The sequence below is a fragment of the Aricia agestis genome, chromosome 19 (assembly GCF_905147365.1).
Source record: "Aricia agestis chromosome 19, ilAriAges1.1, whole genome shotgun sequence".
NCBI classification, from domain to species: Eukaryota; Metazoa; Arthropoda; class Insecta; order Lepidoptera; family Lycaenidae; genus Aricia; species Aricia agestis.
Genome location: NC_056424.1, coordinates 809,425 through 833,051, shown reverse-complemented (window position 1 = coordinate 833,051; position 23,627 = coordinate 809,425). Strand labels below are relative to the sequence as shown.

At 42.4% G+C, this 23,627-nt stretch overlaps 1 protein-coding gene across 1 annotated transcript; it reads right to left on the bottom strand.

Moving 5' to 3' along the window:
• Nucleotides 1-9,356: 9,356 nt before the first annotated feature.
• Nucleotides 9,357-20,212, bottom strand: LOC121736542 (zinc finger protein 23-like). Its single transcript, XM_042127811.1, has 17 exons — nt 19,917-20,212; nt 19,743-19,820; nt 19,521-19,617; nt 19,327-19,365; nt 19,148-19,240; nt 18,738-18,872; nt 17,291-17,688; nt 16,750-16,963; nt 16,353-16,483; nt 15,491-15,565; nt 14,954-15,092; nt 14,070-14,179; nt 12,592-12,745; nt 12,192-12,323; nt 11,701-11,901; nt 10,002-10,155; nt 9,357-9,662 (listed from the first exon to the last, which is right to left on the bottom strand). Exons 1-17 carry the CDS (start codon nt 20,006-20,008, stop codon nt 9,658-9,660), a joined length of 2,247 nt encoding a protein of 748 aa, XP_041983745.1. The 5' UTR covers nt 20,009-20,212; the 3' UTR covers nt 9,357-9,657.
• Between the last annotated feature and the right edge of the window lie 3,415 nt (nt 20,213-23,627).

The following is a 23,627-nucleotide window of genomic DNA, read 5'->3' as shown; positions in this document are numbered from 1 at the left end:
TACATATATATAAACGATCACTTTCAATAATTAGTATATATATAATTAGTATATACATTTTTGGCTATATAATTTATATAGCCAAAAATGTCTTTGCTCTCGGTCTTGTGTCCTTTACTTGTAGACAAAAACCATTATAAATATTAAAACAATATTTGCTTTTATTTCATGCGTACATTATTTCCGCCAATTACACTTATTTAATATAATTTATACCAAATCTTTATACATAAATCAAATAAAAATAAAAACATTAAAACCAAAACAAACTAGAATTCTTCTTCTTCTTCGTTACAAAATCATGTCAAATGACAAATAATTATCTTTTTTTTCGGCTATTTATCCATGGCCAGTGAATACAATTTTCAGCTTCGTTTTTCTATATAGATGAAGTATTAAAGATCCCACCAAAAACATTTTCATGTAAAAATGTTGCCAAGATGAGAACATAATAATATTATAGTTCGTCGTGTCAAAAAGTAGTGAAATTTCATGTAGAGCCAAGTTTCTAACTGTACATACTCAGCCCTAAATCTAAAAACCTTAATTTTACACTACAGTGCGGCAAAATATTTGATAATAATATACTGTGTCAGCCGCACGAGGAGAATCTAAAAACTCTACACATTAGTCAAAATCGGTGGTCTGGCCATTTATCATTAGTTACGGTATATTAAGTTCAAAGCCCTGACGAATAACAAAAAGGCCAAGCCACCGATTTTGACTAATGTGTAGAGTTTTTAGATTCTTCTCGTGCGGCTGACACATTATAATATTATTATCAAATATTTTTCCGCGCTTTAGTGTAAAATTAAGGTTTTTAGATTTAGGGCTGAGTATGTAAGGTTAGAAACTTGGCTCTACATGAGATTTCGCTACTTTTTGACACGACGAACTATAATATTATTATGTTCTCATCTTGGCAACATTTTACATGAAAATGTTTTTGGTGGGATTTCCTTTCTTTTTGTAAGCTGGTTTACGTTGTTTTTTCTTTTAGTTCATTTTTTAGGGTTCCGTACCCATAGGGTAAAAACGGGACCCTATTACTGAGATTTCGATGTCTGTCCGCCTGTCTGTCTCAAGGCTATTTAATATATATACGTACTTTAATATATATTATAACAGTTTACAGTACGGAACCCTTCGTGCGCGAGTCCGACTCGCACTTGGCTGTTTTTTTTGGGTGTATTTCTTTTAGATTTCCGTACCCAGAGTGTAAAAACAGGACCCTATTACAAAGACTTCGTTGTCTTTTCGTCTGTCCGTCTGTACGTCTGTCTGTCTGTCTGTCTGTCTCCAGGCTGTAACTCAAGAACGGTAATAGCTAGAGAAATGAAATGTTTTACATATTATGTATATCTGTTGCCACTGTAACAAAAAATACTAAAAACAAAATAAAATTAATTTTTAAGGGGGGCTCCCATACAACAAATGTGATTTTTTTTGGCCTTATTTGCTCTATATCAATAATGGCAACAGGTAGGTACTTGAATTTTTTTTCAAAGTCCTATCTACTTTAATATTTAATAATAATATTAAAATAAAATAAAAATTAAGGAGGGCTCCCATACAAAAAACATAAATTTTTGCCTAATTTTGCTCTAAAATGGTACGGATATAGGTTAATTTGGGTTTAATAATTTTTTTGTTGTTTCAGTACTAATATTATGTTACATACCAAATTTCAGCTTTCTAAGACTTCAGGAAGTACCCTAACAGTTTTGATGATCGGTGAGTCAGTGACCAAATTGTGGGTTTTTGGACATCTATAAAATCTAAAGTATAATAGCTACGATATTCAAACTTTGCACATTTAATTACTATACCCTGTCATTATATCTTAAAAATTTCAACTATCTGGCATTATTCAAACCAAAGTTACGAGGGTTCAAAAATACGACGAAACGTTTCGAGAAAAGGTAGGTAGTTCCCTTGCGCGCTTCGCTTGGCTCATCTTGGCGGGGCCACTCCCGTGCCCCCAGATGAAGTATATAGAATCTCAATGAGTCAAAGTCTAAGTAAAAGTCAATGCAGTCAGGAAGCCAAGTCGGTCGATTCATTAAGTGGTAGAGGCTTTACTGAAACTTTCGATGGAGTTTTGGAGGGAACACAAAATAGCACGTTTCTGGATATTGCGTCACTTTCCCATACTTAGGCACAATAACGAACATAATAAATATAGTCTCTCAAAAAAGTGAAGAAATAAAAAAGTGGCAATATCGTAGTGTCATCCCTTTCAAATCAATCTAAGAAAAAAAGGCCCATTCACGGCAGGACTGCACGGCAGTCCCGCCGTGAATGGGCCCTTGGACATGACACTACCACAGCAGACCACAGTATAGCAATATGACATATCCCTACAGTAGTGAAACGAATGTACTTGCGCAGAGCAACGGAGGGGTACTTGTGGGGAAGCGGGCGGCGCGGGCCCGCGTACACAAACTCGCGGAGTTTGTATACCTGCGCCCACGGGGGTGACGTTGGCGCGTTGTCTACGAATTTTGTTGTAAAACGATAACTTATCTTATAAACAATGGGATATTATAATAAATGTACAGTGTACGGATGTAAATATGATTCAAAAAACAAAAAGGATTTAAATTTTCATAAATATCGCCTCACAGTTTACACTAATATTGTGTTGGCCTTGGCGGCATTTATTTGCATCTCTGTTTTATTGTTTACGTTGTAAGAAGTGTAACAAGGAGAGAAACAATAAAGAATAAATTAAAAATCTGTCAAATACCCTGTTCCATACTAATTAGTACCTACCTAGCTAGGTACACACACCAAGTGTAACATTTTGGCCTTTGGACCGCCCTTACCGCGCACGTAATAAGAGTTTTGAACAGGGATGTTAGACGGCCACTTGGAAATCCTTGTATCGAGCTGGCTGAAAACTGGTATCGGAGACAGAAAACTGGTACGCCTGTGCTCCGCTCCGGCGCTGCGAACACTGATGACAAACTGTGTCGGAAGTCACATCCCAGAGAAAAAAAATATTAATTTAATTTCGTATACTATTAATAGAGGGCTGTAATCATCGAACGCACGGAAGAAATATCATTTTGAACTGCATTATCTTTTGGATATTATACTGCATAATTCGGGTATAAAATGTAACATTTATTGAAAAAAATAGATAAATGATTCATAACGAAGATTTTTATAAGAAACGAGGGTTCGTTTGCTTAACCAAACAATGGAAAAGAAGTCCGAAGTAAACAAATTGAGATTTCGAAAAAACATTTTTACACACAACACAACTGTTTATCGAGACTGCTTGCTATAAAAAAGTTTTATATTATAAAGGAAATCTGATTGGAATGTTTTTTACATGCATCTTTGAAATTTGCCGGTTATTCTATATGGTCAGTGTATTTTGGTCGGTCAAAGGCCAATCTTGGTATTTTTGCGTACAAGGACCGAGTAGTCTTGGTACATGGTACGTGGAACCAAAACCTGGTATGTGTACCAAGAAATTGGTACGTCTGACATCCCTGGTTTTGAAGTGCTTCTCTTACACCTGACATGTGATTAATTATTGGTTATTTTATATATTCTAAATTTCGAATGCGTCTTCATTATTAATCCTTCGATCGTGATTCATGGATCCTTGGAAATCTATTGTTATTCTATTGTGTCTCGCTCACCGGTGAGCTTATGGGGCTTGATGGGTTAATTAAATTTTTAAATAGAGAACTAAAATCATCTAAAAATAAAGTTTCACATAAATATCTGGCTATATGTAAATATAACACGCTGATTAAACAGATTAAATGATAACATTTGCATTGCAAGCACAATATTTAATTTTATTTCCCGTTTCGTGGCAACCCTGGCATATCTGCTCGGTACCTGTCATCGGTGGCGGCATCGTGCGACATAAAAGGCGTTTCGTTACTGTAGGGATTAATATTGCTATACTGTGACACTACGATGTTGCCACTTTTTAATTTCTTTACTTTCTTGACGGACTATACAAAATATTTACACAGTTTGTAAACGGTTTTTGCTACGACGCGACAATATACATTAAGTCTATGGTTTTTGCAGTTTTGTTTGGCAATTTTTTTGTTTCGTTTAACCCTCAGCTATAAAAATCCTTATTCATACAGAACGAAGACAGATTTGAGGCGATTGAAAACTAAAGCGTCGAGTAAAGTTTGCACTGGAATTTTATATATTATTTTGGAATCATTAAGTAATAATATTATGCATTTTTATAATGTATGTTAATAAGGTATTAGAAATGCATAATATTTGTAGTTACCTATTATTACTAATAGCTAGCTTCCTATGAATCTAATTTCTTGATTCTACAATAATAGGCAGATTTTATTTAAATAAGAGAGAGTAGACTAGAGACTCATCACACAATCTAGAAAATCCTAGGTTCACCGTGGACAATAAAACAACACATTCAAGCAAAAAACTTTATTATTTGTACAAATTGTCAATGCATAATTTAAATACTTTAAGGACTGGATCCTGCAGTCCCGAGTCCAGCATTTTTCAACCTTATCATTTGACGATAAGGTTAATTTATGATCTAATACTTACATAAACATTTTTCAACTCGGGCATCTTTACAATTATAAAAATATTAATTAAACTTAGTTAGTGACCTTCTAGTCAATATAAAAAAATACATTAAAAATGTATATCAAATACCATACCCCATACCAATAAAAAAACTCACGCTGATTCAGACACAAACTAATATTAGAGTTCGACAAGGCTGTTTATGAACGTGGCGAGAAAAGGAACTAACGCTTCAATCATACAAAAACGTCATTTTTGACAGTTCTCCTTTACCAGCAGCGCACAATGACTGACATTGACACATTCAATTAAAGCCTTGTCGAACTGTATGTCGTTGTCTGTCATGTGTGACTTTTTATTGTGCCAGACAAAGGCAAGAAGACCTTGTATCACAGCCTTGTATAGTTATTAGCTGTATGAATATTCTTATTAGTAAGGGGGCGAGTGTCAAGTGTGTATAATATTATCTAAACTAGGGGAGGATAAATAAATAGGCTCCGAGCACATTCAACAGTCTCTAATGCTAAGTACTGACTTAAGGTTTTGCTCCATAGTTTTACTCCAAATCGAGCAATAACCACCGACCACAAAACTGACAGCTCGAAGGCTCGCTTCAAGCCGGCTCGATAGAATTAAATATGTCAAATATGTCATTTCCTTCGATTTGGAGTAAAACTATCGGGCAAAACCGTATATATATATATATATATATATATATATATATTGCGAACGACTTGACACAACTGGTTACTACGCCTACGCGAATCCCAGATGTGGATGGTCAGAATCCTTCCTTGTTGGACCTCCTACTGACTTCAAATCCTGACGGCTACCAAATATCCGTAACCGCACCACTTGGTTCATCGGATCATTGCCTTGTTAGGAGTTCTGTGCCACTTACGACGGTGTTAAGACAGCGCGCTGTTAAATACCGTCGTGTGTGGCACTATAAGTCAGCAGACTGGGATGGGATGCGGTCGTTTTTTGCATCCTATCCTTGGGGGCACGTGTGCTTCTCGCCGGATGATCTCGACAACACTGCCAACTCTGTTGCCGATGTGGTGATGCAGGGGATGGAACTTTTCATTCCGACCTCTGTAGTGCCAACTGGCGGCAGATTTCGTCCCTGGTTTGGTTCATCCCCCAAAAAAGCTTCTCGCCGGAAGCAGGAGGCTTACCAATCCTGGGCCAACGCAGTGTCTGCTCGGGATTTAAATACCAGCACATATAAAAAGGAGTACAACCTTGCCTCTAGGTCCCTCAAGAAAGAGATTACTCGGGCAAAGCAACAGCACGTCAATAGAATTGGCAAGAGACTTGAGCGCCTCCCCTCGGGAACCCGTGCATTCTGGTCTCTGGCCAAAGCTATTGAAGGAAATTTCTGCAAGCCAACCCTACCATCCCTACACGTAGGAAATGGATCGTTGGCCCAGGACGCAAAAGACAAAGCCGATCTTCTGGGCAAGCTCTTTGCGTCAAACTCGACCCTGGGTGACGGGGGGCAGAAACCGCCGACCATACCGCGATGCACGAGCATCATGTCGGATATACGGTTTCATCAGCGCTCAGTGCGAAAAGCCCTCTGTTCCCTTGATATCCAAAAGTCGAGTGGGCCTGACGGAATCCCGCCTATTGTGTTGAAAAAGTGTGCTCCAGAGTTGGCTCCGGTCTTGACGCGACTTTTTCGGCTCTCCTATTCCACTGGCATCGTCCCGGCTTCCTGGAAGACAGCCTTGGTGCACCCGATCCCCAAAAAAGGTGATCGCTCAAATCCTTCCAACTACAGACCAATCGCTATAATCTCTCTCTTCTCGAAGATAATGGAATCCATTATCAATAGCCAGCTTCTTCGATACTTGGACGGCCAGGGATTGCTAAGCGACAAACAATACGGGTTCCGTAAGGGTCGCTCGGCTGGTGATCTCTTGGCATACCTGACTCATCGTTGGGCTCAGGCAATTGAGTCGAAGGGAGAGGCATTGGCTGCTAGTTTGGACATTGCGAAGGCCTTCGATCGGGTTTGGCATAAAGCGCTGCTATCAAAGCTTCCATCATACGGGCTGCCCGAGAAATTATGTAAGTGGGTCACTAGTTTCTTAGCAGACAGAAGCATAAAGGTCGTAGTTGACGGCGAATGCTCGGAAACTCAGTCTGTTAATGCTGGTGTCCCTCAGGGCTGTGTGCTATCGCCTACTCTATTCATACTGCATATCAATGACATGTTACAAACCAAAGGCATTCATTGCTATGCGGATGATAGTACAGGTGATGCTATATATACCGGCTCCCCTAATATTTCTCGGCAAAATGTCACTGAGAGTCGAAACGAACTTGTGTCTAAGGTGGAGAATTCATTGGAGAAGGTCTCTGAATGGAGTAGACGTAACTTAGTCCAATTCAACCCCGCCAAGACACAAGTCTGCGCGTTCACCACTAAAAAGTCACCAATGGTCGTTTATCCTCGTTTCGAGGGCACATCTTTAACCATCTCCCCTAGCATTGAGATACTTGGCGTCAACATATCGAGCGAAGTCCAGTTTAGATATCATCTTGAGGGTAAGGCCAAATTAGCCTCGAAGAAGCTTGGCGTTCTTAACAGAGCGAGACAGTACTTCAGTCCGGACCAACGCCTACAACTCTACAAGGCGCAGGTTCGGCCTCATATGGAATATTGTTCTCATCTCTGGGCAGGGGCGCCAAAATACCAACTGCTCCCTCTGGATCGTATCCAACGAAGGGCTGCTCGAATTGTTGACTGCCATAGTGTTTCAAACAGCTTGGACCCCCTGGAATTACGCCGAGATGTTGCTTCACTCTGCATCCTCTATCGGCTGTATCACGGGGAGTGCTCTGAGGAATTGTTCGGAATCATACCACCTGCAACTTTTCGCTATCGTCGCACGCGAAAAACATACCATCCTCATCACCTTGATGAGTGGCAGTCTCCCACAGTGCGTTTTTCGCGTAACTTTCTGCCGCGCACTGTAAAACTCTGGAATGGGCTGTCACCAGCAGTATTTCCGGACCGATACGACCTGCAAACCTTCAAGAAAAGAGCGTATACCCTCTTAAAAGGCCGGCAACGCACCTGCAGCTCTTCTGATGTTGCGAGTGTCCATGGGCGACGGTAGTTGCTTACCATCAGGTGACCCGTTTGCTCGTTTGCCCCCTTATTTAATAAAAAAAAAAAAAAATATATATATATATATATATATATATATATATATATATATATATATATATATATATATATATATATATATATATATATATATATATATATATATATATATATATATATATATATATATATATATATATATATATATATATATATATACGATTTTCATGACATTTACTATATAGGCGGTTTCGGGGACGATAAATCGATTGTAAAAATTTAAAGGCGCAGTGTTCAATTTCTGGTATCTTTAACAGCAAAAAGAGATGTAAGTATATCTGTGCTCAAACTGCTAGTCACTATTGCTATGAACTTCAGACACGGTGTTTGTGTGCGTGCGACTGCTATGCCATGCAGCAGCTTACCGCGGCAGTCCCCAAGTGGTAGATGTATTTTTTTTTTGGTAAATTACGATCACAAGGTGATACACTATTGGTAGTCTATATTGTATACCATACGCCAATTGTTCACTCCAGTTTCGCAGAGCGATCATAAAGTTGGGCGTGGCCTGTACCATTCTCAACACAGTCAATCAATCATTGTCATAAATGAGTATTCTCTCTGTACTTACATTTAATTTAAAATATAATTATTGCATGTATTTATTGAGACTTATTTTTATCATAATTTATTTCTATTTTATTTATTGGGGGACCAATTAACAGCTAATACAAAATATTTCTAAAACTAGCTAAACATAACAAAAATATATTTTGGTATGTTTAGCTATGTTTTGTTATGTTTTGTAATTTAAATTATAATACTACATACAAACAACTAACAAGCACTCATAATATATTTTTCTACACACTAAGACAGTATTTTTCATATTAGGTTCTAAGGAATCATATTATCACTCTGTATACCTTTTTAACTTTCCCTTAAAGTAGGTAATCATTAAAATTAATTGAATTTTAAATCTATAGATAATAATAAATAATTTTTCATCTTCAATAATAAAATGGACACATACACATAATACACAGAAATATAGTCTGTCAAAAAAGTGAAGAAATTAAAAAATGGCAACATCGTAGTGTCATCCCTTTCAAATCAATATAAGAAAAAAGGGATGACACTACGATGTTGCCACTTTTTAATTTCTTCACTTTTTTGACAGACTATACGTAATAAATTAAAATTGAGTTTCGATTTGAGCAAATAATGATATAGTTATTCAACAGCACAAACTTATCTAGTTTAAGTTGTATTACTATTATGATCAGTACTCACTATCGGTATTACACAATAGTTTTACTTACTCCAAATCGAGTAAAAAATTTTTTTATTTATTTATTTACTAGGCGTGTCAACAATATGCACAAGCTTCTATAAATAACTAACAATAATTAGGTCCATTAGGACAATAAGTTCAATTAGGTCCAAAAATTATCGTGTGGACTCACAACTCCAAGGGTCGCATCGAGCCGGCTCAATGGAATTAAATAAATCTAATTTCCTTCAAACTTACTCGACGCGAGCCGTCGAGCTTTACTCATGCGTGTGAGTTTTGCGGTCCACACGATAATTTTTACTCAATTTGAAGTAAACTATCGAGTAATGCTGAATGTGTGGACGAAAGGACGAGCCGTGGTTTTATCTCTACGTGATTGCTCGATCAAGTAAAACCGTATGTGAGTACTTAGCATTACGAATGAAAATATTTACACAGCCTTTCCTTTGTCTGGCATATTGAAAACGTCAATTGACAGAAAAAATAGCAAACCTTGAATAGTTATACTCTGTGTAAATATTCTTATTAGTAAGGGGTGAATAAAGATAAATATAGAATGCCTAGAAAATATTTTTGCCTGACAAATAGTACCAGCAAAACTTTTACATTGTGTTCTTGAGTATAACATTAAGGCCTTTATTTTCCGAGTAGCGACACTTATAAACGACTATCCTTTCATCTCGAAAGGCTGCATTCAGTCTGTAATAAAAAATATATTACAATAATCCGTCTCCAATTGATAGATAGATAATTTTTCATGGTTATGAAGACCATTTTAATAGGTACTTTATAACTTGGGGAAAAAAGAAGACATCGAACATAATTTTTAAATGGCATATGGATATAAAAACTCTAATAACTAATTAATATGTCAGGGTGATAATAATTTAAAGTGTACAAAATATGGTGTCTGTGGAAAAACATCATTCAATCTAGATTACGTTCATAAAATATTTGTGCAGCATCTACCCTTTCTTGACTTTAAATAATAGTAAAATTAAATATCACAAGTCAAGCTAGCTCATTAGAGTCACCCACCTTCGGGTCCCGGCCAGGCGTGGTGTCTCGTCCGCACGCGCTTCGGCCAGGGCTTCTTGAGGTGCACGTGGTCGACGTGCGCGCGCAGCTCCCCGCCCGTAGTGAAACACTTGTCGCACGTGTCGCACTTGAACGGCTTGAGGCCGGTATGGATCTGGGAATTAAACATTTTAATGAATGGATGAACTGATGAACGAATGAATAAATAAATAAATGAATGAAAAGTCTTAGAGTGAAGCCAAACAAGCGTAATTTGTGAGTTGTGAGTCGCAGAATTTCTGCCGGGCAGAATTCTGCCCAGCAGAAATTCTGTTCGACTGCCACACGAGCGTAATTTTGTGAGTTGTGAGTCGGGAAATTTCAGTCGAGGAATTTCAGTCGCTGAATTTGGTCGGTATAATGCGTGTGAGCGGGCAGACAACTCATTTTGAGTCGACTTTTGTATGAAATTGAATGCAGCAGAATTCTGTCCGGCAGAAATTCTGCGACTCACAACTCACAAATTACGCACGTTTGGCTTCATCCTTAGTGTATAAATACACTATGCCAAAGTTCCGCGGCAGAAGTTCGGCATGATAATGTCAACAATGTCAAACGCATACAATATAACGCGACGGAATTTGGGCATGGTCTGTCATCGGTAATTTAAAATACATTGCAGGCGAAATCAAGCCGAACTTCCGCCGCGGAAATTCGGCATGGTGTGTTTAGATACTAATTGCACCGCAAAGAGGGCATGTAGAAGATATCTAAACCGCTTACTTCTTAATGCTTCAACTCCCAAGCGGCCACATGCGGCCGCGATAACAATAGATATATTATACGTGGGAGAGCCATGCTTCGGCACGAATGGGCCGGCTCGACCGGAGAAATACCACGTTCTCACAGAATACCGGCGTGAAACAGCGCTTGCGCTGTGTTTCGACGAGTGAGTGAGTTTACCGGAGGCCCAATCCCCTACCCTATTCCTTTCCCTACCCTTCTCTATTCCCTTCCCTTCCCATCCTTACCCACCCCTATTACCCTATTCCCTCTTAAAAGGCCGGCAACGCACCTGCAGCTCTTCTGATGCTGCGAGTGTCCATGGGCGACGGAAGTTGCTTTCCACCAGGTGACCCGTTTGCTCATTTGCCCCCTTCTTTCATAAAAAAAAAAGATAAGCAATTGCTTATCTTTTTTTCTGTGTCTGGTTTTTCCATAATGAAACAATGTAATATGTGAGGGGGGGGGGGGGGGGGTTTACTCACGAACATGTGGCGGCGGTTGTTGAAGAAGGCGAAGTATTTCCCGCACACGGGGCAGGGGAAGGAGGGCCGCTGGGCGCTGTGCACGCGCATGTGGAACACCAGGTTGGTCTGTGTGTGTGTGTGAGGGGGGGGGGGGGGGGGGGACTCACAAACATGTGGCGACGGCGGTTGTTGAAGAACGCGAAGTGTTTCCCGTACACGGGGCAGGGGAAGGAGGGCCGCTGGGCGCTGTGCACGCGCATGTGGAACACCAGGTTGGTATGTGTGTGTGTGTGTGAGGGGGGAGGGGGTACTCACAAACATGTGGCGGCGGCGGTTGTTGAAGAAGGCGAAGTGTTTCCCGCACACGGGGCAGGGGAAGGAGGGCCGCTGGGCGCTGTGCACGCGCATGTGGAACACCAGGTTAGTCTGTGTGTGTGTGTGTGTGTGTGTGAGGGGGGGGGACGACTCACAAACATGTGGCGGCGGCGGTTGTTGAAGAAGGCGAAGTGTTTCCCGCACACGGGGCAGGGGAAGGAGGGCCGCTGGGCGCTGTGCACGCGCATGTGGAACACCAGGTTGGTCTTCTGCGTGAAGCTCTTGTCGCAGCGGTCGCACTTGAACCGCTTCTCGCCCGTGTGCACCCACATGTGGTCCTTCAGCAGCGCCATGCTCTGATATAGAGAATACATTATAGCCAAGACAGAAATATAATCTACATAACATTGAGTAAGTGGTCCAAAGGGTTTGAAAGAATTTTACACTTACACAAACGCGGTGCGTGGCGTCATCTTTTTGAAACTGTTATTAAAAGTTTTTTGACACTTTTCACCTGCCACCGACTACTAGGCGGAGATTTGTATCGATCAGATCATTGTCAGAGTTCAGAGAGCTGTTTTCTCATTACATAATATCTGCGGCGCTGAGGTAGACTGTCACACTGGTTTCAAAATGACACAATCACCTGGAAGATGCGGCCGCACTGCTCGCACATGCAGGGCGACTTCATGGCGGGGTACTTGGTGCGGTTCTTGTCGGGGTGAGCGCGCCGGAAGTGCTGCGCGTACAGACGCAGGTCGTGCAGCTGGATGCCGCACTGCGCACACACACAGGCACAATACAACATCAGTAATTACGGTGTAGTAAAGTGAAATACGGTTGATCAGAATAAGTTCGTATACAGGGTTCTTCAGGAAAGTACAAGTTACTGATTTAACAAATTGTAATGTCGGCTAAATATAGCCTAGAGACGGACCGAATTTTGCCCATTTGTGAGCATTATGCCTATAATTTTTCATAGATGAACAAAACTCACGGACATTTTTCCATCCATAAACGCCCATAAATCCCAAAGTGGGCATTACCTGCTCGCACGAGACGGGCCCGCCCCCCATGGCAGCGTCCTCGTCGGCGGGCGCGTCGCCGGCGTGCACGCGCGGCCGCCGCTCGATGCGCCGCACCTCACCGCGCCGCCGCCCCTCCGTGTTCATGCTCTGAGAGTCGTTGCGGATGCGGTTGCTGGAATAATTATTGATTTTACATATTTGAATACCTATTTCATTGTTGCTAAACCAGGGCCCATGTTATGATTATCTATAAGGGCGTTCGCTGCGTTGAGCATGTGCCCGGCGCGGGCACCCGCGCCATACGGACTGACCCGCCTCAACGCAGCACTGCTCTATGGGATGATTTAAATTTTAATTTAATCACTAACATTTGTTAATGTTTGTGACGGATGGTTTTGAAATAGTCGCGGTTGGAGCATGCATATTACTCACGATTCGTGATCGCAACACATGCATAACACACGTTTAGTGATCAACCCCGCCCACATATTGCTCTACTGATGGGTCGTGGTCAGAACTCATACGCAGAGTCGCGATAACAGTATAATGCAGTGTTTTAAATGTGATCAAAAAATGCGTATAACACTCGGTTTAGCTCGAAACCTGCCCACGTATCTACTCACGGGTCGTGGTCGGTGCTGTGCTGGGAGGACAGCTGCAGGTGTCGTACGTATACACCTGCCGCCTGCTGTCACAGCTGATACTCACGGGTCGTGGTCGGTGCTGTGCTGGGAGGACAGCTGCAGGTGTCGGTCTTGCGCCTGCCGCCTGCTGTCACAGCTGATACTCACGGGTCGTGGTCGGTGCTGTGCTGGGAGGACAGCTGCAGGTGTCGGTCTTGCGCCTGCCGCCTGCTGTCACAGCTGATACTCACGGGTCGTGGTCGGTGCTGTGCTGGGAGGACAGCTGCAAGTGCCGGTGGTGCGCCTGCCGCCTGCTGTCACAGCTGATACTCACGGGTCGTGGTCGGTGCTGTGCTTGGAGGACAGCTGCAAGTGCCGGTCGTGCGCCTGCTGCCTGCTGTCACAGCTGATACTCACGGGTCGTGGTCGGTGCTGTGCTTGGAGGACAGCTGCAAGTGCCGGTCGTGCGCCTGCCGCCTGCTGTCACAGCTGATACTTACGGGTCGTGCGCCTGCCGCCTGCTGTCACAGCTGATACTCACGGGTCGTGGTCGGTGCTGTGCTGGGAGGACAGCTGCAGGTGTCGGTCTTGCGCCTGCCGCCTGCTGTCACAGCTGATACTCACGGGTCGTGGTCGGTGCTGTGCTGGGAGGACAGCTGCAAGTGCCGGTGGTGCGCCTGCCGCCTGCTGTCACAGCTGATACTCACGGGTCGTGGTCGGTGCTGTGCTGGGAGGACAGCTGCAGGTGTCGGTCGTGCGCCTGCTGCCTGCTGTCACAGCTGATACTCACGGGTCGTGGTCGGTGCTGTGCTGGGAGGACAGCTGCAGGTGCCGGTGGTGCGCCTGCCGCCTGCTGTCACAGCTGATACTCACGGGTCGTGGTCGGTGCTGTGCTGGGAGGACAGCTGTAGGTGCCGGTCGTGCGCCTCCTGCGTCAGGAACCGCACGTCGCACTCCGCGCAGTACGGACCCTCCAGCGGCAACTGCGAGGTAATACTGCACTTAGAAACAAATCTACACTAATAGCAGCACTAACAGATATTTAATAAACTAGATGACGCGGACGCCTGCAACTCCGTTGCGCCATAATTCGTTTATCGCGTACATTTTTTCAGGACAAAAAGTATCCTATGTCCTTTTCCGGGACGAGCCACGAGACGAGCCGCGAGACGCGCCCCGAGCCCTGATTGTAAACTCGAGCTCGCAGCTCGTCTCGCGGCGCGGCTCGCGTCGGGAGCGGTTTCCAAGTGAGCTCGAGGGGGACGCCAGCTTTGTTTACACTCGCGCTTCGACGCGAGCCGCGAGACGCGCCGCGAGCCGAGCCACGAGACGCGAGTATAAATCTCGTATCAAAGTATCTCCATGCCAAATTTCAGTAAAATCGGTTCAGCGGTTTGGGCGTGAGGAGGTAACAGACAGACAGACACACTTTCGCATTTATAATATTAGTATGGGTTTCGGAAGCACGATATCACTCACAAACATCGTAGGCAAAAAAAGACAAAAATAATATATATATCCACAGCCGAACATATAACCTCCTCGTTTTTTGGAAGTCGGTTAAAAAGTAAGCTAAGTTTATGATGTAGCTAACCGAAAGCGTTAGCTAATTTCACCTTTTTACTTCAGCTCTTTTCTATGACTTCAGATGATGATGATGTCAGCCGGCTATTTCGAAGCGGGCATTAGAAATTAGAGTATTGCAATTTTTTATTTGAATAGGACGCAGTTTCCAAGACGCGAGCAATTATAACGACCTGGTCGTCGGCAAGGCGGTGCTTCTTCCTCTTGTGCACGTCGATGCCCTTCTGGCTAATGAAGGTGTAGCCGCACAGCCCGCACACGAACCGCGACACGTGCTTGATGCGGATGTGGCCCAGGTACGTCGTCACCTTGCTGCGGAAAAAATATTACGGTTAACTTTTACTTAGAGCAAGCAAGTATTTTCTTTATCTATGGACGCTTGCTTGCTATGCAAGTACCTGAAGGACTTGTGTTACAGGTACCAGACAACGGAAATATATTTAATACTTTTATACTATACATACATTTAAGATTTTTATAATATTCCTTCGATCGCGGATTCTTGGAAATGCTATTGTATTCTATTGTTGTCGCGATCACCGATGCTCTTATGGGGCTTGAAGGAATATTATACTAATATTTAATACACATCCAAGACCAAGGACTGCGTTACGTAATACTCGATCGCTTCTGAACGCTTCGTTAGTCTTTAAAAACTTGTGAAGACCGATATAAATAAAGTATAGAAAGAATATAGCTCTGATACTCACTCGAACTCGCTGGGGCAGTGCGGGCACTGGTACTTGGTGCCGGCGTGCCAGCGCTCGTGGTCGCGCGCCACGCCCCTACACACACACATACATGAAAAATATATTACGTCTGCTGAGTATACCATCGTGTCTATCTAAAGTACCTGATAGACGTACGAACTTAAAGCACGCGGGTTTTAAGTTCGCGAACTTACTCGGCTCGCGTCGGTGACACACGAGAATCGCAAACACTGGATTACCATGCCCCCAGGCTCGAAGCTCGCGGCTCTTTGCTGACACACAGGCGATAAAGGCCGTCGAGCTATAAGTCCGCGTACTTACTCGCACGTCTGTCACCCCTTTTAGGGTAGGCATTGTCGAGTGATCCATATGGCTCTCGCGCCATTGGCTCGATACTCGATGTCGCGCCAAGCCAAATTCATGGCATTCACGAACACGCCAGCGAGCCGTTCCATTTCATCATTTTGAGTGTAGGCGTCGACAGTACCGGACGTGTTCTAAACGCAAACTAAAACCATAATGGCGTCTTTGGCTCGCGGTAACACCATTCACGAGCGCGCGCGGCAATTTGGCTCGGCGCTGTTGGAATTCCATCGCGTCGATTCGATCCATTTGGACCGACAGTGTTTTCACGTTGATGGACGAATATTGGATCGACGGCGTGTCAAATAGATTGATAGATCGCTCGTGAACTAGCTTGGAACCTTTAGTCCAACCGTTCATTACTATCGATTCTTCTAAGTAAAAAAAACTCTTGGATCTTACGATAGCAACCATGCGAAAAACTTAACCAATAGTTGATCACAACTGACAGTACGATTGCAGTATTACTTTCATATATTATATCCTGAGTGAAGTATACCTGTTCCTGGTGGAGAAGGGGCATCCCTTGCAGGAGTACTTCTCTGTGTGCTGCGCGGTGAGGTGCTTGCGCAGCGCGCGCGCCGTCTTCAGCCGCGTCTTGCAGATGAAACATTCGTACGCGCCAGATTGCTGCAACACACGGACAGACTATAATGTAATGATAATCAAGATTTACAAAACAAGGTTGGACAAGGACTTGTCAAAATAAATTAAAATGAATTAAATAAAGTTAAATTGGTTAGAAATGGATACTTTAAGAATAAATTCCATATTATGATGTTGCCTGATAAGAGAAGTAAACTTTTATTTATTTATGTGTGCGTAAGTTGTTCAAGTAAGTGGCAACTAGTTACTGAGCTAAACTGACGACTCATTCTCATGTAAGCCACGCCCACCTCGCTGTGTCTGACGGCGTGCGCGTCGTAGCGGTCGCGCGTGTTGAAGGCGCGGTAGCACACCGTGCAGCGGAAGGGGGCGGTGCGGTAGGCGTGGCTCTCCTGCCGGCGCGCCACCTCCGCCACCTGTTCCTCGTACGACGCCGTGGTAACCGTGAACAGCTCCAGCCCGAACGACTCCACCTTCCGCCGCCGGACCATGGACTTCTTGTACCTGAACATGTAGAAAGGCGAAACGACCGTTTAGAAGAATTTCGAACGGACGCACTCTACATGGTAACTAGTAATTCAAAACAAAGCAACATTAACCCATCAAGTGGCCACCGGCGGCCTTTTTTTTTTAAAGATTTTGGAGCCAATGCCAATACATTATTTTTGGCTTAATGGACGAATTGTGAATGCTCGTGATTGGAGCAATGTTAAATTTATATCTCTTTGGTGGGGCAAGGTGCAACGGGGCATAAGCTGTCAAGTCGGTGTTGGGAGATCAGTGATCAGATAGCTCCTTGTGTGATTAGATAATTATGATATCAAGATTTACCTATTCATAGTAGTTTCAGGAGTGTCGTCTGCGCTTCCTTTCACCACACTCTCCATCTCTGCTTCCACATCAGGATCCTTCACTTTGTCACTTTTAACTTTACACTTCTTCTTCTTCACTTTTTTCTCCTTGTAAACTTCACTTAAAGTTCTATCATCTTCGCTAGTGTACCCCGGATACTCCTCTACAAATATCTTTTCATCCTTAACTTCCAGTACCGGTTCTGATTCTGGTAGTTCATCTCTGTTGTCATCACTGAATTCATCATACTCAACTTGTTTCTCCGTCTTGATGTCATCGCTAATGACGAGGTGGCAGTCATTTAAGGATTCCGTCACCAGGTTTGATTGTAGTTTGTTCTGACTTCTGTTTATTGCTTTTATATCTCCTATTGTAATCTGCAACAAAAATTGTTTAAATTAAGCATTTAATTATTATTGTATTACTGTTGTAGAATTGACCTTCCTACGATTTTATTATATTTAGATGTTCCTCGCGGCTTCGCCCGCGTAATTTAGGAATTTCACGCAATCGTACATTTTTCCACAAAAAAATAGTCTATTTCCCTTCACGTGGTCTATTCTTCAAGTTTGCCAAATAACATAAAAATTGCTTCAGTAGTTCTTAAGATATAATAAGCAATTTCATATAATTTCCCCCGTTTTTTCCACATTTTCCTCTATTTCTTCGCTCCTATTAGTCTTAGCGTAATAAAATATAGCCTATAGCCTTTTTCGATAAATGGAAAATCTAACACTGAAAGAATTTTTCAAATCGGACCAGTAGTTACTGAGATTAGCGGGTTCAAATAAGCCCTTTCAAATAATTTCTCCCCGTTTTTTCCACACTTTCCTCTATTTCTTCGCCCCTATTAGTTTTAGCGTAGTAAAATATAGCCTATAGCCTTCCTCAGTAAATGGGCTATCAAACACTGAAAGAATTTTTCAAATCGGATCAGTAGTTCCTGAGATTAGCGCGTTCAAACAAACTCTTCCGCTTTATAATATTAGTATACATTTTCCTCTATTTCTTTGCTCCTATTAGTCTTAGCGTGATAAAATATAGCCTATAGCCTTCCTCGATAAATGGGCTATCTAACACTGAAAGAATTTTTCAAATCGGACCAGTTGTTCCTGAGATTAGCGCGTTCAAACAAACAAACAAACAAACTCTTCCGCTTTATAATATTAAGTATAAATATGAGTGCTACAACAACCATTCTTTGGCACAATTTTTTTAATTCTACAGGTGAAATATAAGGGTGCACAGAAAACCAGCGTGAAGTAATGATAACATAATGTTTTCCCTAAGAAACAAGGGATTAAAATACACAACTTTCAGCATAATAGGCCTATTATGCTGAAAGTTCATCGAGAGATCAAGAGATCCATCAGTTTGTTTTTTCTCAGGTCTATTTGGTAAAAAGTAAATTATGGTAGACACATACAAATCCATCAATATCTCCTGTGCTGGCCAGCAGCGCATTACATCTCACTGCCTTATCGATAAACTTCTTGGCGGATTTTAGTCGCCCGGTGCACTCCCAGCACAACATCTTTGGTAGCCTGTCATCTGCACCGAGCTGTAAACAAGAAATGAGTTGTAGCTAAGAATATATCCATACTTTGTCCAAACTGTTATAAAATAAACTGTTTCCTTATAAAGAGTAGCTTTTGTGGTCAAGTTATTAAAAACATTCTGGAATTAAGAAAAAATATCTGAAAAATAATTCTTAAACAGTAAGGTAAAACACATTCAATTCCTTGGAAGTGTTGAGGCACTTTTTTTGTATTTTAATACAATACCTAATAGTATTGATATAGATTTTAGATATTAAAAATATAAGTATTTAAATACCAGTATCCCTGTGACATCCTCAAAGAGGTAGACCAGATTGTTGTCTCTTATGTGGTGCATCTTTACGTCTATTGCCAAACATATCCTGCACACCTGAAATTATAGTAAATATCTGTAGTATTTTATTGTGTAAATGAAAAAGAACTAAATGTTTAATACAAAAACAAATAAAACCATACCATTAAGGATGCAGGATCTCCCAATTCCTCATTTGATTCCTGAAAATTGGAACAGTTTTAAAAATAACTTTGAAATTGAATATACAATTTTAAAACAAAATTAAAACACAAAAAGTCATGTCATTTCTATACTATTTATTATTTGTAGATCTTTTTTAATAAACTGTAAAATAGAAGTTTAATATTTCAATTACCATAGCAGGCAATGGGACAGCTCCATTTCTTAACTTTCTTGAGCCAGATTTAGTTTCATAGAAGGCATCTTGTTTGAAGTGTTCCGAACATATTGCACTGTAATTCAAAGTTCTTGTAGTAGTTCAAAGTTGTATCTTTAATACACTGAGCAAATAGTTTTAACCAAACCTGTGTCTTTTCTATAAAATATATATAATATATAGTATTAGAGAATATGATACCTGCGCTCCTTGGGCTCCCAATCATGAATGCCTAGAGCTTGAATCCAAACATTTCTCAATTTTTCATCTTTTGGAAACCTGAAGAGTTAAAAAGCAAGTTTTAGGTGATACGCACTCACATGAACGACAAAAAATCGATATATTTGTTATCAACAATGCTAACTGAAAACTTACATGTGAAATGTGATCCCATTAAATTTGTTTATTTTATTCGAGTCATTTGTACAGTTTTCTACACAGCACCTCATTTTTACACCAGCTTTCATACAACATTACAAGGAATACTTAAGATTTTCAAAATACAAAATTCACTTGATCAAAACAAACTGCAGTAGTCATTTCGTAGATACTGTAGATCTATTATCCCGTATCTAATATGTATGAATATTTTATTGTAAAAGTTAAATCACAAAATGTACCGTAATTCCAATTTATTAGTTTATTTTGTTTTTATTGAAAAAATGCAAAAATTCGAAAATAAAAAATACATTTTGACAGCTGTCATTGGTCGATGTTTTTTTCCACAGATTACTAGTATATTTTGTTTTTTTCTTTCTCGGCCACAGATTACTAGTATATATTTGTTCTCGGCTTAACCATGGCAAGTGTCAAGTAAAATATAGCGGGATTTTTTTTTGTATTAAGTATAGTTTATACACAGCCAATACTGGCTGCCAATAAGACTGGCAGCCAGTATTGGCTTGGTAATTGGTATATGCCACGTGTGAACAGTTTTTCATGCCAGGCCAACGCTGGCTATCAGTACTGGCGAGTCTATTTTTCTAGCCAGTAGCCAGCCAGTAACAATAAACCTATCTTGTGACCTCGAGTTTGAATGTTGTGGGATTGAATTGACTGCGCAAAATATTATTATCATATGTAAATATCGAACTCCCTCTAGTGATCCTCAAATTTTCTTAACAAATATGAAACAATTATTATTTAGAATATCAAAACGTAATAAAAAAAATATTTTATGTGGGGACTGGAACCTTAACACTTTAAAACCTAACAAATCCTGGCCGCAACGCATCTGCTGTTCGTCGCTCTCGCACTTCGACACCTGGTGCTCCCGTAAAAATGTGTTGGTACCATAAAAAATTCAACACCAAGGCAGCCAAATGCATCCAACCTTGCAGCTGGTCAGCGCCGCAGGGAAATGGCAGCAACAGTCAGTAGAGGCGGCCACTGATTGTTACCAACCCAGCCGCCAGACTAGACTCTTTGTCACTGATCAGAAGTCTAAGCACCAGTACCTCATCGACACTGGCTCAGACCTCTGCTGTTTCCCTCGGCGGCTTCTTAAAGGTCGGTTTACTGATAATGAGTACAACCTCAGCGCTGCGAACGGTAGCTCAATCAAGACGTACGGAAGTATTTCCATGCATCTGAACTTGGGCCTTCGTCGCGACTTCCATTGGAATTTTGTCATCGCTGACGTTAGTACTCCTATCATTGGTTCTGACTTTCTTAGTTACTATAACCTTTTGCCAGATTGCCGACTCAAGCGTCTTGTCGACGGGAATTCTAAATTATTTGTGTCTGCTGTCACGGCTCAGGTTTCACAGGACAGTGTCAAGGCTGTAGCCTGCAACAACTCAGTTTTTACACAGGTGCTCGCTGAGTTTCCTGAGATCACACGTCCTCCTGGCTTACCCCGAGTTGTGAAGCACAACACCGTCCATTTCATCCAAACTACTGATGGTCCTCCTGTATCGTATCGTCCTCGCCGTTTGGCTCCACACAAACTTATTTCTGCCAAAAAGGAGTTTGAGGACATGATGAAATGCGGGATCGCAAGGCCATCTAAAAGTGATTGGGCCGCTCCTTTGCAGATGGTGCTCAAGAAGGATGGCTTGTGGCGACCTTGTGGCGACTACCGGGGCTTGAATGCCAGGACTGTCCCGGACAAGTATCCGGTTCGTCACATCAATGATTTTACGCACAATCTTTCTGGTGCCAAAATTTTCAGTACCCTCGACCTGGTGAAAGCCTACCATCAGATCCCCGTCTTCAAGGACGATATTCCGAAGACGGCCATCGTGACTCCGTTTGGCCTCTTCGAATTTCCTTACATGACCTTTGGTCTTCGTAATGCTGGTCAGACCTTTCAGAGATTTATCGATGAGGTCACACGGGGTCTCGATTTCTGTTTTCCATACATCGATGATATTTTGGTCTTTTCACCAGACGAGGATACTCACAAGAAGCACCTACGCACTCTGTTTGGACGCCTCCAAGAATATGGAGTGATTTTAAACCCGTCCAAGTGCGTCCTTGGCGCCAGCGAGGTAGTGTTCCTCGGCTATTCCATATGCGCCGATGGCACGCGCCCACCCCAGGACCGTATTCAGGCCCTGATAGATTTTAAGCCTCCTGAGGATGTCCAAGGAATGCGCAGGTTTCTTGGCATGCTCAATTACTACAGGCGTTTTATCCCTGACGCCGCAAAATTTCAGGCTCCGCTTATCGAGACTTTGGCCGCTACCAAGAGTAAGGGTTCCAAACCATATCCCTGGACGCCTGAACTGCTGAAGAATTTCGAGGACTGTAAGAAAAGCCTTTCAGACGCGACAATCCTTCACCATCCTGTTGCTGATGCACCCCTAGGTTTGTTTACCGATGCATCAAGCCTTCATGTCGGTGCTTGCCTCCAACAGTTGGTTAACGGAAATTGGGTCCCACTTGCTTTCTTTAGCAAGAAGTTGACCCCTAAACAGTGTGAGTGGCCGGCTTATTACCGCGAACTTTTGGCCGTGTACGAAAGTGTACAGCATTTTCGACACGTTGTGGAAGTCCAACATGTGACAATTTTCACTGACCACAAGCCATTGCTGTACGCTTTCGTACAACGTCGCGAGAAGCTTCCCCCACCACAACTTAACCAACTGTCTTTTATTAGTCAGTTTACGACGGACATTAAATATATACGAGGCGAGGACAATATTGTCGCTGACGCAATGTCTCGGGTAGAAGCCATTTCCTTAGAGCAAGAATATGAGGCTCTTGCCGCTTCCCAAGGAGCAGACGAGGAGTTGACCCAATTACTTGGCAATTCCAGTCTTAATTTGGTAAAATTACGCGTACCTGGCACAAGCTACTCCCTGTTTTGCGATCTTGCGACCGGCAAGCCTCGGCCGTATGTACCCCGTGACTTGCGTCGCACGATATTCAACAAACTACATAACCTGAGTCATCCTAGCATTAGGGGCTCAGCTCGTCTCGTAGCTGACCGTTACGTGTGGCCATCCATAAACAAAGATTGTAGAGAGTGGGCTCGCACTTGCGAAGCTTGTCAGCGTTGCAAGATATCTAGACATGTTTCTGCTCCCTTAGGCACCTTCGACACTCCATCCGGTCGGTTCTCTCACATCCATATGGATATTATTGGACCGTTACCGATTTGCTCTGAGTATCGCTACTGCCTTACAGCAATCGATCGGGTTACTAGGTGGCCTGAAGTCTGGCCTATGCGTACCATCACAGCCGAAGAAGTTGTTGACACTTTTACAAGGGAGTGGATACCTCGTTTCGGCATTCCGTCGATTATAACCACGGATCGCGGTACTCAGTTTGAGTCCGACCTGTTCTGTCGTCTCTTGCAGAATTTCGCTGCGAAACGCATTCGTACAACGGCCTTCCATCCGAGCGCCAACGGAATGATAGAGCGCGTCCACCGCCAATTAAAGGCATCCCTAATGTGCCATGGCAATTCCTGGATCAAGGCTCTTCCGCTCGTCTTACTTGGAATACGCTCGGCTTTCAAAGAAGACTTAAAGGCCACAGCTGCTGAAATGGTTTACGGTGAAACCCTTCGTCTTCCTGGAGAAATACTGGTTCCAGTGGCTGAATCGAACAAATTCGAGGACCCTGCCGAATTTGTGG

Bases quoted from the DNA above. Each gene is read 5' to 3' on its own strand.
- LOC121736542 (XM_042127811.1), bottom strand. From the start codon at position 20,008: ATGAAAGCTGGTGTAAAAATGAGGTGCTGTGTAGAAAACTGTACAAAT. The intron at 19,241-19,326 runs GTATGGTTTTAT...CTATAATTTCAG, and splicing joins GAGATCCTGCATCCTTAATG to GTGTGCAGGATATGTTTGGC. The intron at 11,902-12,191 runs GTGATTGTGTCA...TCTCTATATCAG, and splicing joins AGTGCGGCCGCATCTTCCAG to AGCATGGCGCTGCTGAAGGA.